Genomic DNA, 26302 nt, shown 5'->3' with positions numbered 1-26302 from the left:
GGTTCCCACCATTTTCAAAAATACAAACACAAAAATAATCAGTTATTCTGCTGCAATGAAAGTAAAACTATACTATCTTAATAATTACTGACTGGTAGCACTCACCTCCATTGTAATAGTTTGAGAGACTGGTGCTGGGACAAATACATAATATTTCAATTTGGCAGAGGTTACTATATTCCTTATACTTTATATCATCTTGCCAGACCTGGTTAATGAAGACATCTATGCCAGAGTACTACAGCCACCATTTAACACTGTTATTCTATCAAGACTGTGTTAGGGACATGTTAAAGTGCAAGTAAAAAGATGTGGTCAGGTAAAGAAAGGGACAGAACCATGAGATCAAAACTAAACCAGGGCTGCCAAGATCAAATGGACAAGATAAGAATGAGAGTCAAACATAAAGCAATGCTACCACTAAAGCCTACTTTGGGAATGAGGCTAAATGACACTGAAGATTCTTGTGAAGTTGTTTTATCCATTGTGGGATTATTATGAACTCTGCCGTAATTAAAGAGTAACACCTTTTACTTCATTGGTGTGATGATTGGGGTCATGTGTCCTGCAAATGGCATTGCTTAAATAAAAAAAACTTAGACATTCACAAAAATAAACTTGAAATTCAAGGAAATAAAAAAAAATACATATAAAAAGTTGTCTAATGCTGCATACTGATCATCAAGTTTCTAGACTTAGGACTTAGTTCCACCTTCTGCAACTTAATTCTGGACTGGCCAACTGGCAGACCTTGACATATATAAGTTGGCGGCATTACTTATCCCCCACTGATCCTCAGTACAGGCTCCCCTAAGGTAAGTGTGCTCAGCCCAGTTCTGTACTCTTTGTTCCGTTATGACTGCGTGACCAGACACAGATCTCATTTCATTATACAATTTCTGATGACATCATAAACCTGATAACTGATGTTACCAGCCTCAGGCCTAGGGGAACCTGGCTCAAATACAAGCCACTCTTGCTACAGGGTATAGCCACAGTGGTATGGTGCCAAAAGCATAAAGAAGAAGGCAGCAGTTAGGAATCTCTGACCATACTTCATTTTATCCTGATTTGCTCAGAGGTATATACGTGCTTCAATCTCTGCCTAGATCAGCATGACGATCAGTTAAATAATGCTACCATTCCAATTTCCTTTGCTTAACAATAGTGTATACACATTTTCATTGGTTAAACAATAGTGTTGTTACTAACTATCAAGAAGTACGTATACCACTGTATGCTGATTGGAGACCAATACTCAGGACACATTCATTTACAGACCTCACAAATACAAAGATTTTCTAAGGAAGCAGACAGTTTTGTTATCACAGTACTGTATGTTGAAGAGATACCAATCAAAGCAGTTTGTGCTTAAAAGCAGGTGACTCTTTTGCAAGACAGTTAAATATCTACGTACTGTACAGAGCTATCACCAATAACCTGTACCAGAATTATTCAGGAAATTTGCCTTTTCACTTACCATCCCAGTCTCAAACAAAGCGTGCTTATTGCCCCTTCATCGACTGACTTTTACATTTGTTATTTACATTTACACACAATATGCGAGCTTTCGAGGGCCCTGAGTTGCTTTGAAAGCTTGCATATTATAATCTTTTTAGTTAGCCAATAAAAGGTGTCATTTTGCTTGACTTCTCATTACATTCATTATGGCTAACACGGTACAACACCCTAGTACTACATTTACATGCAAAAATATCCTTTTCTTTAAAACACTGATTTCCAGCCTAAAACACTAATTTCTAGCCCATTACTATGTTTCTTGGAGAAAAGACCACTGGCTAATTTACCTTGATTGTCATCAGCCCAGATGACATTTCTAGCTACACAATGGTGTCCATCCTAACTAGCTGAAAAAAATGATACTGTTCAGTGCTGAACTGGAAAGCAGATGTAAATTTGGCTCAGAATATTACTGGAGCCTGTAAACATCTTGTGTATAATATATGACATAATGAAATAAGCAATATTATTACTATGGACCATAGCCTTCTGCACAGTAACTTTTCTCAGGGAACTAGAGTATTTCCTGGTAGCACTGGGCAAGAACTAATCCTGGATGAATGTAATAATCAAGTAGTCCCAAATGCATTGTTGTTAAAATCTCAAACCACACCTCAGGATGATGAAAGAAGGTATGACATATTTGGAATCTATTAATAGGGTTTAGCAGGCAGATTTATCCAACACATTTCTACCCCATTAGTTTGTTAAATCAAAACTTTACATTATTAATTTATACGTACCTGGGCTGCAATATTTGTAACTGTAAATGTCTCTCTGCTTTACTGAATCTAACTAGTTAAAATGAGAGTCTAACTACTGCATAGTTTCTACACCTGAAAGTCAACATTAGAACAACAAAATGACAGGTTAATATTTTACATGAAAACCCAGAATTGACTTTATATTAGACAGTGCTGTCACCACTGGGATTTAGTCGGCTTACTGCTAGCTGTCAAAATTAATTGATATTGGAAATCCTAAGCTAATTAAAACATGAAGATAATTCCGATTCTGTTATTCGCAGCAGGGATTGCTTGTGTGTATGCCAGATACAGAGGTAAAGAAAAATAAATTATCATCTGAAGCTTTAATACTTCTATTCATATTTTACAAGGAAACCTTGTTATTTGTTGCTTTATTTGCTCTATATAGAGTGTCCTACACAATATTTAACAAACTGGAAAATGCTGGAAAAAATGTAAATGCAGTAAATCCAATATAAAGTATTTTAAAGGTATTAAATATTTATTTTCCACTCCTGATGGCACTTGGTGTGGGTTTGAATTTAATTCAGTCAAGAATGTACGGTAATTCACAATTATCAATTTTTTCTGCATAATCAGTTTTGCAATTAGTTTGTTCATCCAGGCAGTGCCATATGCTAAAGAAATTCAGAATGAAAAGAAAATTTAGCATTTATCAGCATTTAAGTGAAAATTGTCCACTTTGAAAGTATAAGGAAAATATGTATACAATATTGTAAACATTAATGAGTCAAATGTTACTGTGAATGATGTTCATTTTTCTATTTACTGCAGTTTATTTAGACTCTTTTATCCAAAGCAACATACTTGCACAGGATCACACTGGTACTAAGATTAAGCAGCTATTGCACTCTACACATTTTCATTTTGAATTTCTGCTAAATACTTTGATCTGTCCATTATTTTTGTCATTGCATGTAAATTAAAATGTATTATGTGGTATTTTTCATAATTAATGTGAAAGAACTGTATTGAAATTCTGTATTGCCTTTAGTTAGTAATTGTTTAGGTCTGAACTGTTTTATAATATTTCTATAGGCAAGTGCTTTCAGTTGAATAGTTTTCATTCTGGTTAGATTTTTATCAGCCTGTTTTACATTGCTTGTGACACTTTTAGAATACAAAAAATTATACCATTTTAACATTTTGTAAAAAGAATTGTGATTCCCGAACAAGGTAAACTCTTTCAAACATTTTTTGTTTCCAGCGCAGACAGTGTACTGCACCTGATATTAGTTGAACTTTATCCATACCTTTGATGAACTGAATGAACTGAACGTTTCAGTTGAAGCAACCTTGAAGCTGGGGAATAATTCAATGTTTACCTGACATCATTATGCAAATAGCATCACCTTTTAGCTGGCTGGATTCAGCCATCTCAAAAGTGCTGGCTCAATAAATATTTCTCACAGATTTCCTGTATTACTGGTGGGTCATAGATATATTTTATAACATTTCTAGAATCAGGATCACCTTATGGAATTGCTACATTTGTACATTTCCATTTCATATTTTTACATTAGTTTACATATCTTGAAAATACAATAACACAATTATTTGAAGACTTAACTTGGGTGTAACTTTACTGAAGTATGTTAAACAAGATCTTGACCAGAGTCTATAGTCACTTGAGTGTATCTTTGTGCTACTGTTATGACTGTTATATTCTTTGGCAGTCAGGTCTCCATTGTTTTCTTGAGCCCAGGGTTGCAACCATATTGTGATGGCACATGGTGATCATTGACATGTGTTGACACTGGTGTTGTTGGTTCATATGAAAGGCTTTCTAATTTTTTAATATTGTCCTCCCTTTCATTTAGATTTCCCAGGGAACCCAGGTTTTTATTCACCAGCAGATGCACGTTACTCTTGATTGGTTGCTTCCACTTGCCCCATTATAAGTGGGACCTGTAATGGACCAGCACTCATTTCAGGCTTGGTCTCTCTCCCTTGGGCCTCATTGTGCTAGAATAAGCACAACTTCTGCAAGAAGGTTCTGAAATTGAATGAACAGACTAGCTTTAGTAATCTTATGAATCTTCTCTTAAGATAAGAAAATCAAATAATTCAAAATATGGATTCATCTGAATCTGAAAATTAAAATATGTACTGAAGGTAACTATGGCAGCTTGAAGAACTTTTAATTTCCTTTGCAGTGCAATAAACAAAAAAGTCCAAAAATTGTGTTTACTTTTGGTATTATAGACAAGCTCAAGATAGGAGTTGATGGCTTGACATCCAGCAAATGAAGGTGCCAGAGTTTCATGGGCTACTCGATTAATTTTTCTGTGAGAGAAAACAACTCACTTCTTGAAATTCATGTTAGTCCTGATAAAATTAGAGATTTATGTTAATGTCAATGTCATTCAATTTTAGAATTATACAGTACGGATCAGCCACACAGCGACTTTGTAACACACTAGCTTTGCAAGACAACCTCACCCCCACACGCCAGCCACTTCGCGTCTCTGCCGCTCACGTTGTGGATGGGGCGAACGCACACATTGGAGATGCGGTCGGATTATCTGCTTTCTTTCTGCTCCTCCTGCCGTGCTGCGTGTTCTGTTTCTCGTGCTGCGCGTCAATCATTTCAAAGCCTGTACAGCAGCTGTCCTCGCTTCACTAGCTTACCCAAACCAAGGGGGGTGCACTAAGCACCTGCCACTTCACGTCTCTGCCGCTCACTTTGTGAAGGGGGGGAGTGGGGCTGAAGGCACGCTAAGGAGATGTGGACGGATCAGCTGCTGTCTTTCTGCTTGCTGCTGCCGGGCTGCATGTTCATTTAAAACCCTGTCTTTTATTCTCACTGCTTTGTCATGCAGGACATTAAAGTGTCTCTCGTGGGACGTCTGAGTTGATTATTAATTTCCTTATTTTCTGAATTTGCATATAGATAATTTGTGTTCACTTGTGCATCCTTGTTTGCCTTCTTTTCTCTCCATCTCTTTTGTGTCTCTTTTTGACGCGCTGCTGTTTTTTTTCGCTTAGTCGTTCAATTGCGATCTAGAACGTATAACATTTTTAAGACGTGAGAGCACATGAAGTGTGTCTGCCAAAAGCATTCCAACAACTGCGAGGTTTGATTTCTTTGAACTTGTTTTAAATTGTTTGTAAGTAGAGTGTGACGTGCTTCCTAATGTTGTAATGTCTAGTCTCGTGTGACGTCAAAGTGTCTCTCTGAGATGATCACGTTTCAACCCAAGATTTTTTTATATAATAGATAGATGTTAACTGATAAAACAGCAGCATTGAAGGGGAACCATACTTACAGAGTGGGGCAACAGGGCAATGGTTAGCACCTTTGCCTCACGGTTCCAAGCCTGTCCTGGAATAATTCATGGCTAATCACACATGTGGAATTTTGACATTTTCCCTTTGCTTGAATGGTTTTTGTCCAGGTATGCACAATTATCACCAAATCTCAGAAATGTAAATGATATGTTAATTGTCACTCTTAATTGGCCATTTAAGGTGTATGATAAAATGTAATGGTTATTAAACCAACAAAAGAAATGTAAAAACGTATTAAATCCAAAACTGGTTTGGAGGACCATTTGGAAGTTTCTGTGATATTTTTTCCCTGTCTTTCTGTGGTTTTCCCTATGTGTTTTGGAGTTTGTTTGGTTGCTTTGTTTAAACTTTAGAGAATGAAATTTTACATCATTGATTGACGCGTGCCAAGTTATAGCTTTTACGGGCAGTACTAGGATGTTGAACCATGTTAGCCTTTATGGATAATAGTGAAAAGTTAAGCAAAATGACATCTTTTATTGGCTAACTAGAAAGTTACAATATGCAAGCATTTGAGGCAACTTGAAACATCTTGCCTGAAGAAGGGGCCTGAGTTGCCTTGGAAGCTTGCATATTGTAATCTTTCTAGCTATCCAATAAAAAGTGTCATTTTGCTTAACTTCTCACCTCACTTTTACTGGCACACTTTTAGACAGCTGGTGGAATGGCTTTTGTTTTGGTCTGTTTTCTAACCTAAGGCTCTGTTGTCATTCACATTAAGATGTACTTTGGCTCTTTGCCTAAATCATTGATCAAGCAGTTGTAAATCCAGGTATTCGTTAATTTCAGAATTAGAAAACTCTTTAAAAAATTATATTTTTGAGTGTATCACCTCTTCCAAAAAAAGTCATCAACTAAATTTAAATTATTTTTTTGGAAGCACAGAACACGTTTCAGAAATGTAATGTATAGTTCACAACTTGAATATAGCATGTGGAATAACAGAGGTAGAGATATCTTTTAGTAAGATAGGCAGATATGTATAACAACTATATTTATATCATTTTTGAGTAAATTGTATCTAGCAGAGTGTAACTGTGATGTTGGCAATTGTAAATTCCTAGTTATTACATAAGTTTTACGGGAATGGCATCATAGATTAAAGCAGGGGTCTCCAACTACAGTCCTGGAGCGCTACTGTAGCTGTTGTTTTTGATTCTAACCCTTTTCTTAATTAGTGACCAGTTTTGGCTGCTAATTAACTTAATTTCCCTTCAATTGATTTGTTTTTGTAAGATTCAGTCCTCTGAATTGCTTCATTTTTTTACTTAAATGGCACACGAACAAAAATAAGATGTCAAGTGAGCCACCAGATGACCAGCTAATTGGGGCTCTCAAACTCCAACCAATTTCACTCCAGTCAGCTTCTTAATTAGAAGCTATTTCTTGTTGTTAATCAAACCCATGGTGTCTTGGTGCTCTCATTTTACCACAGTAGGCATTTCCTAAACAGTTGATTTTCTTTTTTCTAAGAACTCTATCAAAATGTTTTGTGGACATGAGCAGATCAACATTTCTGAGACCTCCAATTTTCTTTATTTTCAAATATTTTATGTTTGACACAGGTTAGCTTGTCATGTGTTGGTTCATTTTGTATCTTATTATTGTTTGGCTGCTAATTAATGAAAAAGTAAACAATTAAGGAGTCTGAGTCTTAAATAGCAATTCAATTGAAATGAAAACAAATGAGTTAGCTGGTCACTAATTAAGAAACGGTTTAGAATGAAAACCTACAGCCACAGTAGTGCTCCAGGATGGGGGCTGGAGACCCTTGGATCAAAGATTTATCTCACGGCATTGTGAGCTTGATGTGATTGGGGAACTTGAGTCTGTCAATGACCTTAAATTTGATTTTGCCTGGAGATGACTCCATCGATAGTTCCATTTGTGTTAAAGAGGACCTCAAATGGAATAGAAATCCCCACATTTGCTTATGGAGCAAGATCTGGGTAAATCTTTTAGAACAATTAAGCTAATTTTGAAAAATCTGCATGGAGGTAAACATAAATAACAATTAGAGGCTCAGGTGAAATATTATTTAGACTAAGGGAAAGAGTGATGTGGATTAAGACATACTAGACAGTGGCAAAATAAGCACATGACTATACTTGAAATGGTGCTTTTTACCATCTCAGTTGTCCTACTGGGAAATTTCAATGCACACAAGGGAGAATGAATGGAGATACAGTTAGAAACATAGTACGGAATAATCATTTGAACCAGAATAGTGAATTGTTTTTTTGGATGCATGTGCTAGCCATGAACTGCACATAAAAAGCATTATGTTCATACACAAGTAAGCTCTTTCAGAAAATGTATCTGGTACCAGAATATCTTGGGCTAGATGTCGTTGTTATCATGAGACTTTGTTGTTGTGACCTCTGATCTGAAACATTTGTGTAAAGTGAGATATGTCAAACCTTTATGGTTTGTTGACTCAGGCTGGTAAAACAGTGAATAGATCTAGAAGACCCAAACAGGTAGTGAGAGTGTGTTGGGGACAAATAGCAAATGACTGTTTTCATGACAAGTTAATTTCTTTTTATCCAGAATAGCTTCTTCTACATCTCAGGATAAAGGTTAGGGATACAGAGTTGGACTTGGGAATGACTTTGTTCAAGACCTCAGTATTGTAGTTAGCTGCATGGAGCTATTGCTATGGTTGTAGCACTTGGGCCTCATTTGTGGACACCGATAGTAAGAGAAGCTGTTGTGTTGAAGAAAGAGACCTTTCATGCAATATAATGAGGAAGGTTTTTGAAAGGCTAAAAATGCACTAGCAGTAAAAGTGACCGAAGAAAAGCCTATGCGTAGGTGGAGTTTAATGAGGCCATGGAGAATAGCTTTTGGAGAACCTAGAAGTTCTGGAAAATCATTTGTCTCAGGAAGGGAAGGCAGGATGTCATCCAGGCTGTTCTCAGCAAGAGTAGGAAATTTGGGCCTCAACTCCTCAGAAATAGCATTGCCCAAAGCAATGCTTGAGGTTGGGTTTAATGTGTCTCAGCGCATAGTCAGATTTAAAAAGTTATTTAGTGGCAAAACCACAGGCTGAATAGAACATCTGTGGCATAAGTCTAGTTCAACAGAAAGTCTATGGGAGAATACTGAAATAGAATTTCTGTGGCCACGGTGAAAACTGCATTTAGAACCTTAGAACCTTTCATGTTAGCAAGGAGGTTTTAACGCTGGTTTACAGATCACTCATTGAATCTGTTCTCACTTTTAATCACTCATCTTGGTACAACTTATTAACTGTTAAACATAGAACAAAACTGTGTCGTGTAGTTAACCAGGCTTGCAAAATAATTGGATCACCTCAAACTCCCCTTTCTGAACTGCACAATCGTGCACTGTTGAGGAAGGCAACCATGATCGTGAAGGATGTCTCTCACCCTCTTTATGCGTTCTTTAGATTGCTGCCATTAGGCAGGAGGTATAAAACCCCATTGGCGCGGAAGAATGCATACAAGAAATCTTTTGTACCCTCAGCAGTATCTGTTCTGAATCAGATGAAGTAGGTTTTCTTTTTTTTTTATGGTTTGCTTATATTTGTATTTTTATGGTCTGTTTGTCTAATGAGCGTGTCAAAAGGGAAATTTCTGTGACCCCTTTGAGGCACAGACAATAAAGTCTTATCTATCTATCTATCTATCTATCTATCTATCTATCTATCTATCTATCTATCTATCTATCTATCTATTGCTCCTCCTCGATCTGAGTTTTACTTATCAGACTCTTTTTCCCACATACATGTACTTTGTTACAATGAAAAAAGCGTATGGCTGCATACCCCATGGAAACTTGTGTAAGGTTCTTCTAAGTGGGGGTTGGGGTTGGGCAACAGACTTCAATCATTGTATTTTCAGAGCAGTGTTGTACCGTGTTTCTCCTGTATCAATCTATAGCTAACACGGTACAACACTCTACTGCTATGGATATGCCAGAGGTTACACCTTGCCTGATGAAGGGGGCTTAGCTGCCTCGAAAGTTTGCATTTGTAATCTATTTAGTTAGCCAATTAAAGGTGTAATTTCATCCTACTTTCTCCTGTATTTTCAGAGTGTCATATGTTTGCATACCTGGTGTTCAGCTGAAACTATGCAGTATTAGAATCTGCCAATGGTACATCCTGTCGCCAGCCCTCTCATGTTGTTCTCTCTTACCTTGGGAATTGACCAGTTTGGGAACCAAAGGGCTGTAATTACTGATGTCTGCCAATGATATAGTTACTTTATAGGTAACAGCAAATTTGACTAAAGACCTAGTGCATCACTGAACATTTTTCCATCATTAATGAAGCATTAAATCTTCATTGAAGACTTTGATTTACTAGTCAGTGTACATTCCCATCTTCACCTGTGGTCACAAGATTTGGACAGGAGCAAAAAGAATGAGATCATGAGTACAAGTGACAGAAGTGAGGTTTCTGTGAAAGGTTTACTGAGATGACTCCCTGTGATAGGGTGATATGCTCAGAAATGTAGGAATGCCCTGGAGTAGAAATACATCTTTGAATGGAAAGCATAAACCGGGACACGTTGGAGAGGAGCTACTTGAAATGGCTTGTCATGTGGGATGCACCCTTTGCATCTCCAATGGTACATCCAAACTGGTGGTAGATACAGAATAATTGAGGATAATGCCAAGACACACTCAAGGCATTATATATCTCAATTGTTACCACCACAAATCTTACTGGTACTGTATACTATAACTAGCATGAAAGTGAAGTGAAGTAAATAAAGGATTCTAAACATGTGTTTATGTGTTCTTACATAAAAAAAACTGTCATTTAAAAATTGTAAAGCTATTTTTTTTTTTTTTTGATTTTGTAAATTGAGTGGGCTTAGGGAAAACTATCAAAGCAAAGCAAGGACTTTACCCTGTCAATTTGACAAGAAAATATAAGAAAACTATCTAGAACCTATTATTTCCACAGAATTAAAGTTCTGCCCCTATTTCTCTCCGTCAAAAACATGATAGAAATATTTGCCACTTTACAAAATGTCAGACACTGACAATGCAGAGTTACCTCTGAAAGGATTGGCATCCCTAACTGTGATTACGGCATGTCAGCATTCCAGACTTCTAATTAGATATGCTGCACTGAGAGTCATGCTGGAGAGATGGGTCCCAGTGCAGTATGCTGAAGCCTGAAATGAAAGTCATATACATCTGTATTACAAGTTAGCTCTGATGATTACCTCCCACAACAATTGGCAAAGTTAATTCATTAGAAAATAATTTAAACACGTATACAGAGAAACTTCTCCCACTCTGTCAAACAACAACTTGCCTTGGAACTATGTATCTGCTGTTGTTTCTGCTCCTTAATGTTTTTCTAAGAATCTTAATATCATCCACCATTCAAATCCACATGATAAGCAATTTTTTCTCCAAAGATGTCCAACAGATTTAGACAATAATGAAAAAGAAAAATATCTAATCTTTAATTAAAAACCCAGGGCTTTTTTTCACCTCTCTTTGTATCTCCAAATGAAAATTCAGCAGCAACTCAAGGCAAAAAGTATTTGGTTTATCAGATTCAAAAGTAATATTGCAATAGTAATCAACAAAATTAAATCCTGAAGGTTCATCAACATGTCCAAAACTGTTAAAAATGTTGAACATTCCCATGTGAACGCAAAGCACAGAGTATACTTAATTCTGTGCCAAATATGTATAGTACTTTCATATCCATTTAACATGACTGGGCTGAAATAGTTTTGGTCTCATTTAGTAAAGAAATAGCATAATAATAGCAATACAGGTGTTACCAGCAGGTTGGGGACCGCCTGAACTAGTACATTCTAGAATTGCTCATTAGGATAGCTATCATACAAATATTCACAACATGGGTCAAAACAAGGCAAATGACCACTATCAAGGGTACAACATTAAAAATTATAATGCATCAAGCTGCTAGTGAGATTTTGTAAAGAAACATAGCGTATAAATTTAATTGAAAAGTACTCAGTAAAATTCACCATTAATTTGGCTGATCATCACATAGTACAAAATTTAAGTTTACTTTTATTTACTTTATTTTCTGTCAGTCAATAAAGTACTGCAGCTCTGATACTGGTATACACTCAACAATTAGGCTGCACTTCACGTGTGTGATACTAAACAGATGAGCAGTACTGGGAATACAGAGAAGTGTTCTCTCAAATCCACATTCAACCAAGCCACTGCCCCCCACAGCTCTAATCAATTTCATTAATATGCATAAACTCTGCCTCCAGTCAAATGCAATAATTTATTAAATATTTAAGATAATTCATTTTAGGATTGAAAACCAAGGGGAAAAAAATTAAAATGAGATCTCTTCTCATTTCAGACCAGCTGTTGCATGTGAATGAAACTTTCCCTTTGGAATAATACTGTTTTTGTGCAAATTTAGCATCTAATTACATATAAGCACTTAATTAAAAAATGATAAATCTTTAAGAAATTTTAGATGTTTAATGATTTAGTAGAGTTGTTTTCTTTTATAAAGAATTACCTTAAACGTTGAGTGAGATTTTTTGTTTTTGGTACTGAAATTGTAATCAGAGAGCATGTTCTTGTCTACAATCAAAAATACACTTTTGTAATTAAAATTTGTAAAAAGGATAGAAAAATATACATTACCAGTCAAACGTTTTAGAACACCTCAGTTCTTCCAGTTTTTCTTCAAATGTAATCAGTTGAAATACAATGAATGGCCTAGAATGGTGAAAAGGTAAGCAGTAAACTACCAGAGATTTAAATTTAAAGCTTAGGTTAGCAAAAAATGAAAAAAAGGAAATATCAGAAAACAAGGGATGTTCAAAAAGTTTACACAGTTTTTTTTAACTCTGTTTATAAGAACTTAAAAAACAAATTGCATCACTTTTCTACATAATCACCTTCATTTGTGATGCAAGTTTCCCAGCATTGTACCAAATTCTTAATGTCTAATAACTACTACTCCCGCCTTCACCATTTCCAATGAAAATATAAAACTGCAGAAACCTTTTGAACGTCCCACATATTAAAATGGGCTTTCTTTAGGGAATAACTAATAGGTTACAACCTACAGATGTTCTGTAGCAATTAAATTAAATTAAGTATTGCAAGTTGAAGCAAACTATTTGTACAGGTGTCCCAACTACTGTTGATTACGTAAAAACCCTCTGCTTGACTTAAAGCAAATCTAAATACTGAATTTGTCTTTGCATTAAAAATAACTTTATTGCAAGATACAAATAAAAAAGCATGTGAACCCTTTGGAATGATCTGGTTTTCTGAATTAACTGGTCATACAATGTGCACTGATCTTCATATAAATCACAATTATAGACAATCCGCATATGCTTAAGCTAATAACACAAATACTACCTATACTAATAAAAGGCAAAGCCCTCATTGACTGACTCACTCACTCACTCACTCACTGACTGACTGACTCACTCATCACTAATTCTCCAACTTCCCGTGTAGGTAGAAGGCTGAAATTTGGCAGGCTCATTCCTTACAGCTTACTTACAAAAGTTGGGCAAGTTTCATTTCGAAATGCTACGCATATTGGTCATAACTGGAACCTATTTTCATCCATATACTGTAATAGACTGCAGCTTGATGTAATTGAGTACCTGCCCATATAAGGTAAATATCCGTGGGTGAAGGACTGTGCTTAGGATATTCATAAGTAAAAATATCTGAATCGCAAACTGATGTTAATTATATTTTGTCCATGAATACTTATTAAATAATTCCAAATAGTCTGTCCGCTTCCTTTCATAGCTTTTCCGATGGTTGTGCTACTTCCAGGCATGTATTTTCGTATTAAAGCATTTAACCAATCACATTTCAGCCATCATTTGTTGCCAGGCAGAGAGGCCTTCACAATCCGTTGTGCAGGCACTCTAACACAGAATAAATGTTGATTAATCTGTTGCTTCAACCAATCAAATTTTGATTTGGTGTCAGTAGGGCCCAGTAGCAGGCGTACGACAACGTCACCGTATTCAGACCCATTGATTGAATAGAAGCCGATATGAGGAACTCTACGAGGCCACTGAACGCTCAGAGCGTCCTCGCGCGCACTACAGCCAACTCCATGGCAGGATTCTGGACAATATTATTTGCCAGACACAGACCAGATTTCAAGACCACAAAAACCTGATGCTTGTCACGCTCCTCGAGCTCCAGAAGTTTCAGGAATACAAGAAAAATTTCACGCATGCAGCCTTCTCCAGTTTAACACAAGAGCCACGGAGCGATTTCTGATCTGTCTCGGCTAAAAACAGAACTGACTGTAATGTATGACATGGATGATTTTGCAGGAAAATCTCCCACTGATTTCCTTGATTTCCTTCATCAGAAAAATCTGAATGAGAGCATGGGACAGCTGTTCTCATTGGTATATTTGGTGGTGACCATTCCCGTGTACAATGCTTCTGTCGAGCGGACATTTTCAGCCCTAAAGCGAATTAAAACTTATGCCAGAAATACAACAGGGCAGGTTCGACTTTCAGCATTAGCTTCGATGGCGATAGAAAGGGACAGAGTAATTGAACTGTTTTGGAGGAAAGAGATGAGGATGGATTTTGTTTACAAATAATCTGAATTTTTGGTGAGTAAAATGTTGCGATTTTCCTAAATAATATTGCAAGTTTATGAGTTATTATTGATGTTTTTATGTGTGTCGCGGCTGTGGCTGCAGTAGAAAGGAACTTGCTCACCCCTGGTTTGTCTATTCAATAAAGGCATTTATTGTGGATACAGGAGTTATCTTATATATATATATATATACCCCGATCTACATACCATCAAATAAACGAACCACACGCCGTGGCGCAACACAAGAGGCTTCGCCTCTAGCGCTGACGTCCGAGAGGGTGCGCAGTGAGTGTGTATGCCTGATGAGCCCAGAATTAGGGCGAAACATGTGCCGCGTACTCTTTGAATTATTTGACAATAAAACTATTTATATATATATACCAGGTCCTTCTCAAAAAATTAGCATATTGTGATAAAGCTCATTATTTTCTGTAATGTACTGATAAACATTAGACTTTCATATATTTTAGATTCATTACACACAACTGAAGTAGTTCAAGCCTTTTATTGTTTTAATATTGATGATTTTGGCATACAGCTCATGAAAACCCAAAATTAGATTAGACCCACATTAGATCAGTGTATAAAGAAACCTATTTAGAATGATGTTTCACCAGGAAAGTATTAAAATTCAAAATTAGAGCTTCAAAAATTATTATTTTGGAAATAATTCTCAATTATATACATTTATGCGAGTGGTATAACAAAACGAATCAAGGCTAATGTGAAGGATTTTTAGCTGTGTGGTATAGCTCACTAACAAAATGACACCTCAAAATTTAAAATAATTGGAGGTTGTCATATTATCTCAATTTTCTTTTTAGTTCTGCTTGCATTTCAGAAAGGAATCTTCAATTTGGATAATTTGTTATTAATGTTTTACAGATCTTAAATGATTTAAAAAATCTGAATTATTGAATAGTGCCACCCTTATTTGTAATGCTCATAAGAAATGTAATTAAAATAGTCTACATGCTTAAGTTTGAAATTTGTCAATTTTACTTGGCCATGAGCACCAGTAAAGAATCAAATATTGAAAATATCATATTCATGATCATCAACCTTAAAATAGCATAAAATAACACATGTCTTTATTACTAATCCTTATTTTAAGTTTTGTGAAAAGGAGTAACTTGGACCTTTGATAGCCAATTAGGGGGTGAAACCTTGGGATCGTTAATGTATCATGCTCAATATGCAAATACTTCTTATCATTTTCCCCGAAAGCACCTATGGGTTTGCTTTTTATCATAAAGGTGTAATTTCCTGTACAAAATATGGTTAAAAAATTGCATAAAAGTGAGAGTTTTTTGTGTCTAGAAGGTCAAAAGTACAGTTGGTACCCCAAAAATCTTGTTGTCTTACATATCTAATGTAACAAGAACGCAAGAGACAAAAAAAAGGTTCGGCATTCCACCCCATATATTCAATTTCCTGGGAAAAACAATCTCAAAACAAGGTTAGTATACTGTGTCCAAAACGGGACTGACTTTAACCGTTGAACAGGAAGGGGTGTGTACATAGAGTCGAAACTGGAAGTGAAGTCAGGATTAGGGTGGGGTCTGGAACCGGAAGTAGAGACTGAATTTAGGCAGACTTCTGTTCAGAGGACCTGGTGAGTGAGAGACAAGAGGTGTTAGCGCAACCAGTCATCCCTTAGTAAGGCGTATCACTTTTAGCCAAAATCATTGACTGCCTACCATGCGCTTGTGTATGACACTAGACATCAAGACTAAGTCAAACAATAGTCAAAAACAATTTGTGTGAGTTTTCTCATATTGGTGAGACAGGAGGTGCTGGACAAGAAAAACTGATGTGATTTCAAACAGTCCATCAGTAGTTCTTATGAACACAATAATAATGGTTCTACGTATCATCAGTTTTAACCTTCAAAGGACAATGTCTGACAAAAAACAGCAAAGTTAATGGAAAAATAGCACACTAATGTTCCACAATGTAGTATCTTGATCACCTTGTATGATTAGAGAATGTTACTAATAGTTCTTGTTAAATGTGTGAAAAATTCAAACATGAATGGCTGCTTTACAAAAATTCATTAAGTACATCAGATAGGAAACAGAGCCATTTCACATTGCTTTTGCTTATTGCTATAACATATGATACTATGCTTTGTTTTTCCAAATTTCATTCACAATTTCTAAATATACTGTAATGTATATGTAACAAAATTAATGGTGAACAAAAATCACTGCTGCAAAACAAAAAAACACCAATTTATGTATCCTAAACACATTGTGTAATGAGCAGTGTAGTGAAAAATTTGTTATGTGGATAAAGAAACATTCTGCAAGCTTAGCTTATAGGAAGCTTATATTCTCATAAACTGTGCAAATTTCCCAATGTGGAAATATCTTCACAAATGGCCGTGTCATTTGAAGTGTGGCCGTAATAGACAACTATATGGTTACAAGACCATATCTTCTAGTGCATCAACTTGAACATCTCAAGTTGACTACAGGTCAATGATTACATATCTCACAATCCTGTAAACTGATTTCTTCTTAATGGTTGCTGGACTGTTTATTTTCAGTTGCCGAGGTGAAGCAGTCTAGAAATTAGATGCAATGATTATCACATTCCCAAAGCAGAACTTTTGTCTGTAATTAGCTTGGGATTACAAGAAAGAAAAGTACTGGAAAATGAATTTGACAAGAGGGAGAACAAAAAGAGTCGTCTGAAAGCCTACAAAAGTGAGTAACAAATCTATTCTCAAACTCAACATGAAAGACACACATCTTAGTTGAAAAATACTCATAAAAGTATTGGCTGACCGAATATTGTGAATACCCTTTCACTAAGTAATTTGCAAACCAAATGAATATATTCATATACTCTGACAACAAGTATACTGTGCCACCGCCCTCAATACCATGTGTGATGATGTTACACTTTAAAGCATCAGTGATCCTGTGATCACAACCTCAGCAACCGTATAAAAAAAAAAAACTAATATTAATTCTTTTATCGTGACCCATTCTACACCCAGTGACACACAGAAACACACTTAAAAGAAAGGTGGAATCTAATTTAGTCCAGTTAAGATGAAGGCAAAGCTTAAGTCTGCTTCATGTGTTGAAATTCCCATGATTACAGAGCCAGAAGAGGTGCTTTAATTAATTGTATCAATAAGAGGAGGTGAGAATTGCTTCCAAAATACTGAAATAACCTAATAACCATCCATTTCTGGGGCGTCTCTTTTCCTCGTAAGAGTCCATTCCCTCTACAAATTCAGCCAACGAAATGGGAGCATCTATAAGAGAAGCCTCTTCCGCTGTAAGATGGAGGAGTGGAAGGTTTTGTGAAATGATTTAATATCAGCTGAGGAATACTAGAGGTGTCATTAAATATTTTAGAGTTTATCTGGGGAATGATTTGAAATCAAGCAAGATTAGTTTTGATATGGCGGCAAAAAAGGACATTTTCTTGATTCTGAAAGCAAGCAGACTGCTTGGCTTTTACCTGGCCCTTGAGTAAGAAATTTCCATAATTAAGAGATCTGATTTTAATTATCAGGATAAGTAAAGCATGGCAGCTATATACTTTAAATACAATAATAATCAATACACAAGACAAAAACAAATATTTTCTTATGCTGAAAATCTGTTGCTATAATTGTTTATAAGAAAAAACATAAAAATCCTTTTAATTAAGTAAAATTAAAAATACATTACTTGGAAAAGAGAGCTTTATTCTCTTTCAGTGTTATCAAAATTTCATAACCCTGTGCTCTCAATAAGTGGTCAATGTGCTGGGGGATTTGTGTGATAGATTAGGACTCATGACGTTCCAGTCTTTACAAGCTCATTGTAAGTTTTCTAGTTCAGCTTTCTTTTTATACAGTTTTTTTTACAGTTCTCATCAGTGATAATAATAATAATAACAATAATGTTATTTTTTTCAGTGCTAAGAACCTGTAGGGTTTCCCTAACTGCCTTTCCACCAAGCCACTCATTCTACTCTCTAATTTGTTCTTTTCCTTCTGAGAAAGCAAGTCTTGACCCCTGTTTTCTTTGTCATTTACGTGGTTGTGAATCCATAGACCAGTGAACCTCTTGAATAAACCTGAGGCTTTTCACCTACAACTGGGTCAACCTATGCAGAGGTGTCTGATGATTAAAGACCTGAAACACCCCATGGTCTCATGGTGTTCATCACTGAAAATGTGTCCTAGTAGCACCAGAAGATGTATTCCATAATTAGGTAGTATTTCCAGACCCTATCAACTTATATGAAGGTTTTCACCCCTAGATTATATTAGGTAATGATTAGAAAGGATCCTCTCAAAAAATTTTTCCTAATCCTTTAACAACAATATTTGGAATAACAACATATCTATTGTGATATCCTGCAGTACACTGCTTGCAAATCAAATTATTCTAAACTGCTGGAAGAATCCCAGCTTCTTTAGAATTATGTTCTAAAATAAGTTTGCCAGGCCCGTGCTTAACCTGCTTGATTTTTCGATGTGCTGTACAGTGGGGATTATCTAATTAACTGGTATTTTGTTCACATAGCTTTCTGAACTCAGAAAGGGAGTATGAGTTAATGCAACTTAATTTTAAAAATCAATGTTTGCAAAGTTGTAATGATCATATTTATAACTGAACTGTGATTCTTTTAAGTTTGCTTCAGTGAATAAAATATATTTTCAATAATGGGATAATGGTTGAGGACCACGGGCTTAGCTATGAAAGAACTGAAGTAATGTTTAAAAAGTTTACATAAGCTTTTTGGAGTGCAGAGTTTAAGGCTTAATGCATTGTTTTAATATATTTGAGATTTTTGATGTAACGTTGTGACATATTATCAGGCATGATCAATTCAAATGGCTTATGAAGTAAATCTTTAATTTTACACATATTCCATACAGTTATAGTTGTAAATGTAACAGCCTTGATAACTGGACCTTGGTTCATGTTTCATATGTTCCCAGTATAGTGTTGTATGGAGATATTGATAGGTCTGGTTATATTTACTCGGAACTGAACACACACATGTGCTTATATTTTGCACACCAACATACGTTGTGTTTCACATAAAAGACCCCCACCATGATTTATACGGAAGGCGGGAGTAAGCAGAATGCAGCTTCTGAAAACATTCCTATATTATATAAATATCAGGATGAATGCTACATATCATGGAGGCTTTCAGAGACCGTATCATAACGAATGGATCTGTTTTAGTTTGATATATGGGTAGTCTCAGAATCTGATAAGACTCATTGAAAAAAACAAGCATGGTATGATGAAAAAGATTTGGTCAAAAAATGTTAGGAAAAACTGTTAAAACATAATAGTAACCAGACCTGTTATGAGTATCATATTTTGGTATTTGTGAATGAACAATATGTAATTGTCATTTTTTTATTTTGCAGGTAGAGACTATGAACAGCAAAAAATTTGCAATGAATATTCTACTTTAGGAGGCAACATATTCAAAGCACTGTATGTACATATTTACATTTTAATTAATTTTGTATTTGTGAAATTAAATTAATACCTGCTGCCTTTCAACATACATTAATGCTTAAATTAATGCATATTATCTTGCATAATTTACAATTGGGTAAGAGTTTCTGAGAAAACTATTAGGAACTAATAGCCTGAAAATATGTGACTGTAACATGAATATACAAGTTCACACTACCTTTTAAGAAGGTTAAAAACTCACATACCTATATTGGATAATGGACTATCTAGTGGGCAGACTGCAGTTTGTGAGACTCAAGGACTCTGTCTCTGATATGGATCTGAGTAGCATTGGAGTACCACAAAGAACAGCCCTGTCTCCTTTTCTCATTATTTTCTACACCTATTTCTATAACGCCAGATTAGTTCTGCCCTTATGGGGTGTATTGATAAGGGGGATATGACAGAGTATAGGAGTTAGGTAGAGAACCTTGTTTCTTGATGAAGAAAAAATTGTCTGCAACTTAACATCAGCAAAACCAAGGAACTTGTTATTGACTTTCACTCCACCAAAACCCCCTATGCCCAGTGGTTATTCAGGTAATGCATGTTGAGGTAGAGGACAGCTACAAGTACTAGGGCCCCAACATCACGGGCTGTACTGGACTCATTCCATAGTGGACTATAAGAAAAGGGAAAGCAAGCTCTTTTTCTTAGGAGACTGCATTCCTTTAATGTGGGTATTGACATCCTTCACTTACATGTATTCTACAACTCTGTGATAGCCAGTGCAATTTTCTACGATGTGGTGTGATGGGCCCATAGCATAATCTCAAGAGAGGCCCACCAGATAGACAAGCTAAATAAAAATCCAGGCACAGTTATTTAATGTACTCCAGACAACCTGGAAGTAGTTTCAAAGGAGAGAATTAAAACAAAACTGAGTGCCATTATGGGCAATGCTGCACATCCTCTATGAGACACAATAAAATTGAATACTTTCAGCCAATGAATTATCCAGCAAAAGTGCATCAAGAAAGTTTTCTTTTATTTTAGTTTTTCTTTGTTTTTAATCATTCTATTATGTCTTCAGACCATTGTTTGTGTGTGTGTGTGTGTGTAAGAGAGAGAGACAACTTTCATTTATTTGCTTGTTTATCTAATGAGCTTCTGTGAAAAGCTAAATTTCCCCATAAGAACAAATACAGTTTTATCTATCTATCTATCTATCTATCTATCTATCTATCTATCTATCTATCTATCTATCTATCTATCTATCTATCTATCTATCTATCTATCTATCTATCTATCTATCTATCTATCTGTCCACTTTAACGAATCCCATGTACATTTCCTGTTTGACTCATACACAGTCTTGTATGGACTATAAATGATTCTAATCAACTATATCCTTCTGGACTCTCTGGAGACTTTGTAGTTTGTAGATGACATGCCCATGTGAGGCTATTATTATTGTTTATAGCTGTATCTACACATTCTAGGCTGGGCTTCACTAAATCCCAAATTTCTTAATGGAAAGAAACAAACTTGCTAAATTATAGATGAGAAAACTTCATTATATTTTTAAACATCTGTACACTAGCAATCATATTTGTCATATTTGAATGACAATAAAGATCTCTGGTGACATTATAATATTTGGCATGTTTAATAGCAATGACGAAATGTTGTGATGTTTCTTACAAAGTGGCGTCTTCAAAACCACTTATCTCTGAACATCACTGGGGCACAACAGCTCACCGTAGATTTTACGAGACACAGAGTAAACCATTCTTTAGCTGGTAGAGCAATAATGGAAAGATTTAGCTGTTTGTGATTCCTGTGTTTCCATATTTCTGAATATGTGGACTGGACTCACAACACAGTAAAAAAGGCACAATTGTATATTTTGCTTGATAGGCATTGAGGAAAACTGGGGCACGTAGGAGAATAATATTTAATTTTTATCAATTAGTTGTAGAAAGTATCCTAGCTTGTGGCATCACTTCAGCTGTATGGTAGTACAACACAAAAGAAAGAAAAGCCACTAAGATATTATGTGGGATATTTTCTTTAAAATATGGGATTTACTTATTATCAATTATTATTGATTAGCCAGGGATATTTATAGAATCAAGCATCAGTACAATATTTTACATATATATTTTAGAGTTGTTGAACTATCCTTTTTAAATTACTTTCACAGAATTACACAGACAGTTGCAGAGGAAGTTGAGTCAGGTTTGAAAATTTTAACATTCAATGTCTTCGCAGCTGCATCACACCACTACAAGACCAGTTTCAAATGCTGTTGCAGTAACAATGCTGTCAAATTTGAGGATCACAGCCACATAAAACTCAATTTAATTTCAGAGTAACAGGTTTCATAACCATTTACGAAAACTGGTTATAGTGTGCTTTATTGTGCTCATCTATACTTTTTGTGAATTGTTTTATGCTGTCATTTTTTGTACCCCCTGTATTGGTCACACCATTGCCTGGTTCATAACTTCCTTTTTTACCATATATACTTACGTTTTTGTTCTCCCACGGATAAGTCGAGGCTTGATTTTACTATATAATTTCCAGTATTTTATAATGTCGGTCGTTTAAGTTGAATGCGGAAAACTCACGCTATTGGTCCAAGAGATTATGATATGCTAACGCCCACCTGAGAGAGTAACCACGGAACACACTGCCTTTTTTTTCTATGTATTGTGCCTCCATGACCACACGGTAATACCTGAACCATTCCGAAGAGACGTTTGCACTGTTTTGTGTTTTTTGTATGCCACACCCTCATACACTTTTATCGTAAGAGCATCCGTTATCTATGATGGAGTGTTTGATCAGAAGAAAATATGAAGCTGGTTTTAAGTTAAAAGTCATTGAAGTGGCAAAAGAAATTGGTAACTGCAGTGTTGCAACAAAATTCTATGTGTCTGAGAAACTGATGCGAAATTGGAGGAGGCAAGAAGATTGAATTTTTGAACAGGGGTATAAGTCGGGGTCTGATGTTATGGTTGATTTTTTGGGTTTCAAGACCTGACTTATACGCGAGTATATACGGTAATTGCTTTCCTTCATATTTATCCTTTTTAATTTTTTTGTTGTCTGCAAAAACAAGTGTTAAAAAGTCTAATATATTTAATATATATGGGGCAAAAGAATGGCATAGTACTTGAAATAATGCTGTATTCAGAAAAGATGGGGTTTCTTTTTACAGTACATGTCCTGTATGTTTGTCTAAAACAGTAATCTGAATGCAAAATCAGACTTTTGTCCTAGAGTTCTCTGCTCAGGATAAGCAGATGGCACTGCATTATATTGTAAGGCTTGCTCTTTTAAAATAATAACAGGCTTAGACTGCTGTCAGAAGGGGATGCACAGGAGGAGATATAAGTATTTTGGAGGAAAGTGCAAACTATTTGGTGCTAGCACTTGAAAGGAAATCTATAAGTAGGCAAAAGGAGGCAGAGAACTGGCAGAAATGAAACCTTCATCTCATTGTGCATGTTGTAAGTATTTTTATATTTTATCAGCTTGTAAATGATAGTTCCAATGCAGTCAAAGGATTTTTTTTAATTTAGTGGATCCTTAACAAACAATAAAAACACCATTTACACCAACGGCTGTGCTCTAGCAATGTTTGATGAACCTAACAACCTTCAGATCTTGCGTCCAATCGATTTACAGTATTTGGCCAGAGGTTTTTGGACACCTGACCATCGGACTAACTGTAAATGAGCTTAATATGGAGTTGGCCCCCGTTTTGCAGCTATAACCGCCTCCACTCTTCTGCTTTTCTCAAGATTTGGGAGTGTATTTGTGGGCATTTGAGCCAAAAGATCATCTGTGATTTCAAGTACTGCCATACAATTGACATGTAAGTTTATCCCAAAGGTGTTCATTTGGGTTGAGGTCAGGACTCTGATCAGAACACAAACATTCCTCCACCTCAGGTTCATCAGACCATGTTTTTGTGGTCTTTGTGGACCTGGCTTTATGCACAGGCACAGTCATGCTATAACATAAAAGGGTTTCTCCAAACTATTGCCACAAAGTTTGAAGTGCACAATTGCTTAAAATGTATTTGTATGCAGCGGCATACCAACTGGAACCAAGGAGCCTGGCCCAAATCCTAAAAAACACACCTAGACCATTATAACCTCCTCCTCCAAACTTTAAAGTAGGCATTATGCAGTCTAAAAGGTAACGTTCTCCTGGAATCCATCAAAGCCAGATTCTTCCATTTGATTGCCAGATAGTGAAGAACGCTCCAGAGAGCATGTTTCCACTCCTCCAGAGTCCAAGAGCATTATTCTTTACACTGCTTCAGCCAACATTTATCATCACAGATAGAGGATCTTAGGTTTGTGTGTAGCTGCTCTGTGATTGAAACTCATTTCATGAAGCTTCCAGCACACAGTTTATGTGCTGAGGTTAGTTCCACAGACATTTTAACTATATTGTGAGTGATGCAACAAAGGATCAATAATTTTTCACACTATATACTTCAGCACTCAGTGGATCTGCTGTGTAGGTTTGTGTGGCCTACCACTTCATGGCTGAGCTGTTATTGCTCTTGGTTCTTCCAGTTCACACTAATAGCACTTAAAGATGACTGGAACAGATTTAGCATAGCAGACATTTTATATACTAACTTGTGGCAAAGGTGGCATCCTATGAAAGTGCCACATTTAATATCACTGCAGTATGACCCATTCTACTGCCAGTGTTTGTCAATGGAGTTTGCATGGCTGTGTTTTAGATTCTATGCACCTTTTATCAATGGATGTGGCTGGAACATTTAAACTCAATAATTCAGAAGGGTCTCCACACTCTATTGGCCACATAGTGTATGCAAAATACTGCTGGAATATTACACACATTGAAAAAAGATGACAATATATGTCTTTAGATTATTATTAAGAAAATACATCTGCTGATTCATGTAGGCAATTATTAGTGATGTACCTGGGGTCATAATGTGTTGGTCCTTCAACACTAGACATTTTCACCCAGGATTTCCTGCTACCACTGTGATAACTCTGGTCAGAAAAGACCCCCAGAGGCACTTCTTAGCACTTTGTGGTAAAATGAGACAATGGCTAAAAGTACTCCAAGAGAGAGCTTCCTGGAGGGGATTTTTCCTAATGGCAACCTGTTTTGCCATAATTATTTACACAACACTTTCCAGTGTGCCCAGGTTCCATTCCTCTACCAGATTCTGGTACTTCACTCCTTTCCTCTCAAAGGTCTCCTCCATCTGTTCTTTCCAGGGTATTGTGTTCAATTTTATTTTTTTGGTTTTCTCTGACTGTTGGCAGATTACCATGTCATATTTTCCAGTACCAAGAAGGACAACTTATTTAGTCTGATATATAAACATCTGACTTCTAGTTTCCATCTATTGCTTTTTGCACTGTAGGATTATAGGTGAATTAAATAACTAATATACTAACCATTCTTTTTCAAACTTAGTAATGACATTGTTAACATATTTGTACTATACACTCTTTCATAAGAAAGAGACAGTGGTGCAGAGTTTAGTGTTGATGCCCCATGCTTAAAGCGTCAGCAACTTCTTTCTTGTCAACTTTGGTAAAATTGCAATGTTTTCTTTATCTTCTTTCTTTACTTTTTCTATATACATATTGCATTTAAATAATTGAATGTCATGCATTTCCATGGGATTTGTAATTAAAAAAATATTTTTACTTTAGTAACTTCTGTATGTACATACAGAATGTGTAATCCATTGTCGCAGTAGGGGGCAGTAGTGCTCCCTTGAACCCTCAGGGACCACGCCAAACACCTGGTAAAATTGCCACAATGATTATATTTATTATAATAATGTGCACCAAGCACCCTCCACTCCACTATATTCATAAATCACAATTACAATAACCAATCAATAATAATCACAATCCTCCACTCTCAGACGCGTTGCCCTCCTACCACCCAGCTCAGCTTAGTGTCTGGGAGTTCCCAGAGTCCTTTTATTCCTCCTGACCCGGAAGTCTTTCTGCCCAACAGTTCCACAAGTCCTTATTCCTTCCGGGTCAGGGTAAACAGTACTTTTCTTCACCCCGGAAGCCCGTCGCTCTTCCTGTGACGAACTTCCGGTCATGTGCCCAAATGAGTCCATTGGCCTCCCGACAGCGACTCCCAGTGGCCCCCAAGGTATCCAGCAGGGCTGTGTATAAAAACTACATAGTCCATGAGGCCCTGCTGGAATTCGGGGCCCATATATGCTCTCGGGAGAGCTCCTCCTAGCGGCCAGGGGGTGAGGGCCGGAGTAAAATGCCGGCAATCCACCACATTTCCCCCCCCTTAGCGATGACAACTGGGGCGGAGCGTCGATCCCCGCGAGGGACGTCATCCGGTCCTTGGCTGTATTGTTTAAACCTCCCGGCGAACCTTGGGGGAACGGTGTATCTTCTATCCCACCGCTCCCCTGTCCTCCGGGAACAATCTCGCCACACGTGTCCTGGTTGCCGACAGTTGTAGCACTGCCGACGTCCTCCTGGTTGTCTCTCTTCCCGAGACCTGAAACATCTTGGGAATTCTGTCAGCTCCACCCTTTCCCCCGCTAAGGAGGGTTTTACAGCTGCCTTGCAGCACTCGATTCTTTTTCCCATCTTGTCAGGAGACCCGCGCTTTACTTTTGGGATCTCCTGTTTACTCTTGTCTTGGATACAG

At 36.5% G+C, this 26302-nt stretch overlaps 1 protein-coding gene across 1 annotated transcript in view; it reads left to right on the top strand.

Moving 5' to 3' along the window:
• The first annotated feature begins 2431 nt into the window (after positions 1-2431).
• Positions 2432-26302, top strand: part of gc (GC vitamin D binding protein) — a 149659-nt gene continuing 125788 nt past the window's right edge. Inside the window, exons 1-2 of the mRNA XM_039758572.1 lie at positions 2432-2581; positions 19564-19633. Coding sequence (XP_039614506.1) covers positions 2518-2581; positions 19564-19633 — 134 coding nt within the window. The 5' untranslated portion in view covers positions 2432-2517. The remainder of the gene's footprint in view (positions 2582-19563; positions 19634-26302) is intronic.

The sequence above is a fragment of the Polypterus senegalus genome, chromosome 7, assembly GCF_016835505.1.
Source record: "Polypterus senegalus isolate Bchr_013 chromosome 7, ASM1683550v1, whole genome shotgun sequence".
In the NCBI taxonomy this organism is placed as follows: domain Eukaryota; kingdom Metazoa; phylum Chordata; class Cladistia; order Polypteriformes; family Polypteridae; genus Polypterus; species Polypterus senegalus.
This window is presented reverse-complemented; position numbering and strand designations above follow the sequence as displayed.